General features: G+C 48.5%; 1 protein-coding gene across 1 annotated transcript; it reads right to left on the bottom strand.

The window, feature by feature from the left end:
* Nucleotides 1-237: 237 nt before the first annotated feature.
* Nucleotides 238-4,983, bottom strand: LOC119463454 (uncharacterized). Its single transcript, XM_049655217.1, is given in 7 exon segments — nucleotides 238-1,032; nucleotides 1,034-1,504; nucleotides 2,154-2,362; nucleotides 3,154-3,337; nucleotides 4,322-4,464; nucleotides 4,759-4,857; nucleotides 4,974-4,983. Coding segments are annotated over 7 exon segments (1,911 nt in total).
* Between the last annotated feature and the right edge of the window lie 3,951 nt (nucleotides 4,984-8,934).

Genomic DNA, 8,934 nt, shown 5'->3' with positions numbered 1-8,934 from the left:
GGGCCACCTCCACAAACCATAGGACATGGACGTCGACATTAAAGGAAGTTTTATCTTTTAGAGAAAGCATGGAAAGTGTACACAGTTTACTGCTCATAATATAGTGCCAGATATGGCGTTCTCTCATTTTACGCCTTCGAATTATGCAACAAACTTTTTTTTTCTTCAAATAAGTTTGCCTTCTTTGTGAGGAGACTCACCACCTTGCTCACCGCCTGGAATATACCCTGAGAAATCTCAACTGTTCAGCCTTTGCACTTGTTGCTTAGCTTGACGCTTCGTTTGTGCACATTGAAATTCAACATTTCTTTTTCGTGCAAACCAATGCAACCGGATTCGGGCAAAGAGGCAAAACAAGGCATTATAAACGTCCTCTTCACAAATGGTGAGTGTCTTTTCAACCTTCTCATGAAGACGCGTACACAACGTATGTCCTACTCTCTCTATGGAGAAAAGGCTACCGATGGCTTCCTGAAAAACATTTTCGCAGCCTTCAACAAAAGACACGAATGGAGGGGAAGGAACTGAGAGACTTCCAAAGTCAGATTCCGCAGTACCTTTTACGCTCAAATATAGTAGCACTTGGTTGGCCTCACTAAATGACGCATATTCTACCTTCAGGCTACATTTCTGGGTTGTTCTGACGCACGAATGGGACCGCAAAAATTTCGCCGCTAACCAGCCGGCAAAATAAACTAGGTTATTTTGCTGTATGTCCGAAAGTTCGTCCGAGAAAGAATCATCTGTCATGCTAAGCGAGACTGTGCTTCCGATACCAAGAGCCGGAAACAGTGCCGAAATGCCGACAGGAAGAGTTGCCAAGACTGTTGTCATGTCCTCGGCGCAGTTAGAGTTTTCAGACAACTTGAACAAGTTATTGATCAAAAGATGCCTGAAAGCGGCCTGAAACGGACGAGCTGTAGTGTTGGTGTTCGCACCTGATTTGGACCTTATCGTCGAAAAGCTGTTTTCAAGTGCGTCCTGGTTTAATCGCCTGGCGAGAACATAAGAAAATCCATAATTCATTGTACGTGAGATGATCATAGAGCATCAAAAGAGACCGCATGGTTAAACAAAACCCGCGTATACAAGGCGGCTGCCTCGGACAACCCACTACTCGCATGTTTTCAAATACTGCAATGCATTCCGTCAGAAACTCTCTATGGACAGAGCCATTGCACATCGCAGATGCATAAGGTGTCTTTGCCGCTCTCTGTGAACTGTTCAGGCAGTCAAACAAACGAACAATCCTTTCTACAAATCGTGCAGTATGAATTGCTTCAGCGGGCAGCTGCTGAAAAGTGACCAAGGTGTACATTGCCGCAGCACAGTGGTTGCTGAAAACTTGTGCAGCCAATTTTACAGACATCTTTGATGCAAAGGTTAGGTTAAAGTGTCTGTCGTTCAGCCTTGGTATCGAACGAATCTCATGCGTGCGGTCCTTTTCATACGCGTGCCTAATGTAACTGCTCTTCACAAGGTGATCACCTATTCTGAAATCATACTTAATGGCATGTTTCGGAGGTATTTAAGTAAGTGCGGAGCATCGAAAAGAAAAAAGAGCCTCCTTCCGTCTATGTCTGTATACGGCTCTTCGGTGTTGACTAGGCTTGCAAAAAGGGACACGTTCTGGCTTCCCTGGTCACAGACTACCGCTACTGGTTGCAAGCCAGCGTCCACAAGGGACTTGCAGCATTGCAAAAGCAGGTCTTTCAAAATGCTTGCGGGTGTTCCTCGATAGGCAAAAAATAACCAAGAGGTTGTTTCCATGGCGTTCGGATACCTTTTGCCATGAAGACAAGAGCCTTGTTGCAGAGGTTATTGCCTTGAAAACCGTTATACTCTTCCAGACCTTAAAACCTGTCATGCGAGGGGTTGTATGAAAGTTCTTTTTTAATATGCATTTCATCGAAAACAATGCAACAGGCTCTGTCACTCATGGAAAAGGTAGCCGCTCGTCTCTTTATAAGGTCGAAGATTTTCGGGAAAAACCCAACCCTTAGTGGCACACGCTGAAGCCATAACTGCAAGGATCGCACTGATGGCAGCCTGAGAAGTCGCCTGCAATACCTATAACCCTTAGAACTATGAAAGTAGAGCCCCAAGACAAAGGATTTTTTCTGGCTTGACCATCGGCGACCGAACCGGCTCACATTCTTCATCCTCAGCTGAGCCTCCAGGAGTGCAGCAACAGTTGGAGACACGTGTAAGCGGACGCTCCGGACGATTTCTTCAATCGTTAAGGCTTGACGCTTCCTCGGCAGTCTTCTTTGCAGCCTCCGGTTAAAATCCCGCTGCTTCCGCAGTTTTTTCTTGAGCTCCTTGGTTTTTCTCCAAGCTTCGGACTCACTGGTACAGGGCGCTGTGGGTGTGGAAAGATGTGGGTTTTTCAGAAAGTTTGCTTCATAGATATTCAATGTATATTAGAAACCGTTAAGATGAGCATGTGATACTGGCTAATTTTTACATAGTTCTGAGCTTTGAGGCATGACCAGATTGTATTTAGCTTTTTACGAGGGCTATTTGTGTAACGCTAAGGAATGCTGATTACTGCAGCCCCGGCTGACTTTTACATCGTTGAATGAACTTGTGCGAATGTTTCTGCGTATTTGAGGACAGGGGGCCCGCTTGGCAAGTCATTCTTGGCGCGTAAGCAGACATGTCTGCTGCACACTTCATGTTGTATGAATCAGTGCTCAGCACAGTGAGACCAAATAAAAGTTATTGTTTGAAGATAGAGAAATATTTAACAAAGCAGTGAAACATGACCTTATTTTAATGCCCACCCTCTGTGGCGAGCACAAAAAGCATAACAGAAATATCTTTTCTGTTTTTACATCTTTAGCCTTAGATAAATCTGCGAGAGAATTGTTTTCCTGGAAGACTTTCAATTGCTTTCATATCGTTAGCGACTTCATGTGCAGCGCTATAGATTTTTTTAGCATTTTTGTAATACTTTACCAGTATAATAATTAAGGGAGCTCAAGACAAACAGCCGATAGCAGGCAACCGCAACAACAGATGTCTTGTAATCCTAACTGGGTGATGCCATTCTTAAGAAAATTTCCACTTTTGCTTTTACCTTACACTTTTGTAAAATTTAAAGGGCGCGTTGGCGCCCAATATGATTTTACACGATGTAAATATACTTACATTTGCGGAAAGCCTCAGCAGCTGTGCCAGTGACAGAGCATTTTCGAGAAGTCTGTGCAACCGACGGAACCTGGGGAGCCGCGTCACCACTGGCCTCTTGTGGAGGAACAGCCCCCTCCAACTGCATGTAATCCTCTTGTTCTGCGGAGGAGGGAGAAAATATGGGGCATTTTAGCTTGTCCACCTGGAGAGATAACAAAAGAGAAAAGAAGTGACGAGAGTGGCGCAGAGACCACATTCCGCCAGGAGTTACCAGCGACTTCCTGCGGAGGTGCTGCGCCTCTAAGTGAAGAACAGATGTACACTCGGCCACAAAATATTGCGGGGGGCGCGAGCGCGTGGCGAAGCGGTCCTCCTCTCCTTCTAGCGGCGCACCCCTGGTGTCGAGACCGACGCTTGCGCGCATGCGCGTCCTTCTGTGACTGCAAGCGTGCATGTTTCCGCGATATCCGGCGATATCCGAGTGTAGCCGCGAGGTGCGCTGTGGCGACTTCGACAGCCCGCGCGGGTGCGGCCGCTTTTTGTCGAAACACGACAGGGATCACCATTTTTTTTTTTTTGTCGCCTGTCATCTAAAGGCTTACATATGGGCGAGAAGCCAGCGCAGTCTTTGCCAGCCCGTATACTAGATTCATTACTCTGCCACGCTGTCCTGCGGGAGAACGTCCCGTTCTTAAAAAAAAAAAAAAAAGCACGAAGATTGGCCACGTAAAGGCGCATCGTAGAAAAAAAGGAATGACTTGGTGCGTTTGCGACCGGGCGAAATCTATCTGTGCTCTTGTTCCGACAAAAAGCGGCCGCAGCGCTGTGGGCTGTCGAAGTCACCACAGAGGCAATCGTAAAAGGTGCACCTCGCGGCTACACTCGGATATTGCCGGCGCGCAAGGAACAAGCGCGGAAACATGCACGCTTGCAATCACGGAAGGAGGCGCATGCGCGCAAGCGTCGGTCTCGACACCAGGGGTGCGCCGCTAGAAGGAGAGGAGGAGCGCTTGGCCACGCGCTCGCGGCCCCCGCAATATTTTGTGGCCGAGTGTACGTGTGATCACAGTGGTCCCTTACTGTGCTCCACCCTGCAATTTTGTTTAGGGAACCTATTGTTGGGGAACAGTGGTGTCTTCGCTCCTTATATGTGTCCTTAACATAAAAAGGCAAGGTTATCCTCTACACGAGAGAACTCCTTCACCGAGGCGCTGCCTTCAGCAAGCCGGTAGGATGTTGGCTCAAGAACCGATGGCACCTGGGGAGCGGCGTTACCACTGCCATCTTGTGCAGGAACAGCCTCCTCCAATTGCATGTAGCCACGGTGTGCTGCGAATGAGGGACATAATATGGTGCATTTCAGTGTGTCAAACACGCAGCAAAAAAAATGAAAGAAAAAAACGGGAAGAAAGAAGTGATGAGAGTGCCACAGAGAGCACATTGCGCCAGGAATTACGTGGGACTGCCTGCGGAGAGGCTGCACGTCCAAGTGGAGGACAGGCGTATGTGTGATCACATTGGTCCCTTACTGTGCTCCACGCTGCAGTTTTTTTCGGGTACTAAGGGAACAGTCGTGTCTTCGCTTCTTATATCTGTCCTTAACATAAATAGGCAAGGAATTACCTCCTACACTAGGTGATTTCTTCACGGTAGTTGGTTGGCAGCCCATTGGCGAGACACCATCTGAGATGAACGAGCTCACGTGGCCTGACAAGTTGGACTCTGCAAACGTAATGTGGACAATTTATTTATGCCATATGCAACTACGTGTAATGTTAAAATGAAAGTCACCTTCAATTTTGGAAGGCTGGAGATGATTCTGACCAACCTCACCACACCTGTCGCCATGGGTGTCAGATCTGGTGCCTGCCATAAAGGTGTAGTAAAATATACGTTGATTTTATACCAAGGAATGCATTAGATCAATTCTGTCCATGCATTCCCCTTGTTCTATTAAAGATAAGCACTGTTTTACGAACGACTATAGTACAGGCATGCCTATTGTCGCGCGAAAGACGGCTTGGCGATTTGCTTACTGATAACAGGAGATATTGTAGGCTCTGCGTCGTGACGAAGTAAACCGGGCCGCAGGAATGCTGATTCATGAAAGTGCAGCGAGCACACTACTCTCGACCGTAGTTGCCCCGGCGTCTTATCTAGCAGGCATGGGTTCCTACAAAATTTCACCCAGGATTCACGCCTGCAAATTCAAAGTAGCATGTAGCATTATTTAGGCCAATGTCCTGGTGAATAAGGAAGAAAAAAAAGAGAAAACTAGATCAACGCAAAGCAGGGTGATGACAGCAAAAGAAGAACCCATGGCAGGAAAGATGTGGCTGTAGCACAAAGTGAAAGCATGAAGTACTGCGTGTGAGAGATTATGGCCGGTATTTTGTAGCGAGGCATTATTACTTATTCTACTCTAGTCTTATCATCCACCGCTCAGTCTGTTCCGGCTGATCCCGTTGATAACGCGAGCGGACCGTCGCTCCGACCACTGACAAAGCGCGATAAGCGCAAAAAGGCATTATTACATGAAAGGCATCGCTATAAAATATCGGCCTAGTTGTGCATCTAAGCACAGTAATAACGATTTGGAGCGTTGTTTTTATATAGAACTAAAGCGATGCGAATTTTAATTGACTGAAGCACAATATTTAAGCTATTTGAATACGTGGTGAAGCGCTGGGGAAGTTGACACCAAAAGCTCCGAGCCAAAACTAAGGCCACAACGTAGCGCTAATTTTAAAGTAACAGAAGTTTCACACAAATTTTTCAAAGCACCACGGCATCCCTCCACACAACCCTACAGGAAGGCATTGATAGTAATAGAGTTTTGCCTTACCTTGTGGAATAGAGAGGAAACCGGTGTAGTGAAACGCCAGCCGTACGGTCGTTGCTGTTGCATCCTTGCACGGCACATCGTTTCCGCGGGTATCGAGGAAAACGTTCGGCGTGAACTGTTGGTCGCATCGTCCCGTAGGACGCCGTGCCCGTTGGACGCAGTGTTCAGCACTTTCATCCACGATGAAACGCACCTCGCAACACCACGCTCAGCAAAAAGTAAATTCGCGCCACAATAATTCAGAGAACGCATGCACGAGCGAAACACCAAAGCATGCGAGGAGGCGTGTCGTAGCAGACGAACTTTACGAGCGCGCCTTTCCGTGCACTACAAGGGCTGCATGGTATGATTACGACATGCGCCCCTTCTTCAGAGGGCGCTGAGAAAAAGGTATAAAAAAAGCACTGTCATAATTTCTTTACACATTGCGCCTAATCAGAATTGATTGGGACATAAATGTAGTTTGAACAGTATAAAAAATTGCTTCGCCCTTGACAAAAAATTGTTTTTTTTTATCAGTGTTTGTTCCCTCCTCCACTAGTCGCGCTTCAATTGCAACTCCCATAACTCCCCTTGTTGATGTCGCTGGCAATGGGTTCTGAACCGCTTTTCGCCCGAAGCTTCGCGACCTATGTGAATTGGCCTTGGGGCCCCTCCTCCCTCGCTGCTGGCTGAGCCCCCGCTCTCTTGTGCCAGTCGACCTTCCTTTATGTCGCGTTCCACCCTGAGTAGAGTTGGGCCTGGCTGCGAGGCTAGCACGGCAAGCCTGTTGGAAGCTGCGCCAAGGTAAATACACCTGGTAGCGAAGCTTCCATAGAAGCCCATACGTTCAAAACATGGCGGCTTATCGGCGGTTTATGGGGCTTAGCGCCACCTGTGTGAGGAGGGAACACTTCCGGCGGAATGAAAAATAATTTGACGTCATATACGTTAAAAACAAAAGTGACGTCATTTTGTCCTCATAGGTGCGAAATTTGTTTTCGGAGGCCTGCCATAGTGCTGTATATTCAAATGCCCCGCCATTCGACTTGATAGGCGTTCCGAGCTTTCAGCACGGAAAGCGATGCAGGAAAAGGTCAGCCGTACGGTTATTGAAATCGCATCGCTGCACAGAACATACTTTCTTTGGAGGCCGACGAATACTTTGGGCGTAGATTGCTCGTCCTTTCGTCGAACGCCAAGCCCGTCGGTCAGCGCTGTCGCACGAAAACAACTAAAGTAAACAAGTATCTGACGATCGCAACTAACTACTTTTGACTGCACAGGTTAAGAAACAATAAAACTACCCGCGTCACATTATTCAGACAAACGTCGACATACAAAGCAACACAACATGTGAGGGGGCGTATTGTAACAGGGAAACTTTACGATCGCGCCTTTCCAACCACTCCAAGAGCTGCAGTACATTGCAAGTGATAGCGGCGTCAACACCCGCCGCTATCGATGGGCGCTCTCACGGTGAGCGCTGAAAAAAGGTATTTATTGACAATGATCAAGTAAGATAGAGTTATATATTTTTTTTCTCGCCATGCGTATATAAAATGGGTAAGGAATTTTATTTTCGTTGAGTGAATCTAACTGCGTCTCGCTTTAATTAAAAAACGGTTTTTTCTTTCCCAGTCTTTATTTCCTCCAAACATAGTCGCGCTTCAATCACTGCTCCCACAACCACCCTTGCTGATGTCGGTGACAATTGGTTCTGAACCACTTTTCGCCCAAAGCATCGCGACCTATGTGGATCGACCTTGGCTGCGCCCTACAAGACTTGAGCCCTGCTGGGAGGCCTTTTCGTCCCTCCGCCTCGGCTGCTGACACGCGCTCTTTCCCTGGCCCCTCCGGCTACTGCGCGTGCGTCTGTTGATAGGGCCGCGTATAAATGGAAGGAAGGCGAAGAGGGCGCAGCGCGGCGGCCCGATGGCGGAGCAGAGATAAGCGGCTGCCACGCATGACTGTGCTTGTTTGTGCCCGGTCTCCGACTGCGGCGCATGCGCGCAGCCCTGCCCTCCTCGGACGCCTGTGGCGCGGCTCTCTCCGGGCTGCGTATTTTTATTTGCGCCCCCGTACAGCGCTCGACCGCTTGCGCCGCGCTGCGCCGCTCGCGCGTACCATGTTTCTAGCCGCCTCCGGCCCGCCGTTGGAACGGAGGAGGCGTTGACGGAGAACACGCTGGGTTGGGGGTGACTAGCCTGCTGTTAGGGGATCGGTAGTATTCCTAAATAAACGCATCACTGTTTTGATGATCCAAATATAATCTCACTATCAGGGAGGGAGCAGTCTACCTGACTGGAGCAGTATTTTTTTATTTGGGGTGTTGCTACGCTCCGCTACACCCCAACGACCGCCGCTTCGCGTCGGCGCCCGGCACCACGGCTTCCGCCGTGGCGCCGGGGTTCAAACGACCGCGCTGGCAAACGGAGAGGAAAACAAAAGGAAAAGCGTGATATTAAGAAAAAAAATCGAGCTGGGCAGAATTCGAACCCGCGTACGCATAATCCCGAAGCGAGCGCCGTAACCACTCAGCCATACAACCGCACTTGAAAGGCGTGCAAGCATGCGAACCATATGATTGCGTTCGAGCGCCCTCGGCAAAAGCAACCACCTATAAACGCGGTACGCGCGAGCGGCGCAGCGCGGCGCCAGCGGTCGAGCGCTGTACGGGGGCGCAAATAGAAATACGCCTCCGGGCTGCCGCCTGTCTACGAAAACAATCGGGGTAGCTTGCACTAGTGGCGCAAGGCTAAAGACAAAGCGGAGCTGATCGGTTCCTAGCTGGTCATGACTATGTGAAGTGATACTGAATAACATGTCACCAATCTGCATTTTGTTATGTATTTGTATTTTTTGTATTTGAATGTTAATATTTCCCCCCTACACTAATGCCCCAAAAGGGAGCTGTAGGTATTGTAAATAAATGAATAAATAAGCATTTCCTCGTGGTCCGTGGCATCGGGGAA

Source organism: Dermacentor silvarum, chromosome 9 (genome assembly GCF_013339745.2).
Source record: "Dermacentor silvarum isolate Dsil-2018 chromosome 9, BIME_Dsil_1.4, whole genome shotgun sequence".
Classification (NCBI taxonomy): Eukaryota; Metazoa; Arthropoda; class Arachnida; order Ixodida; family Ixodidae; genus Dermacentor; species Dermacentor silvarum.
The sequence above is the reverse complement of the archived record's forward strand: the minus strand, read 5'-3'. Positions and strand labels throughout refer to the sequence as shown.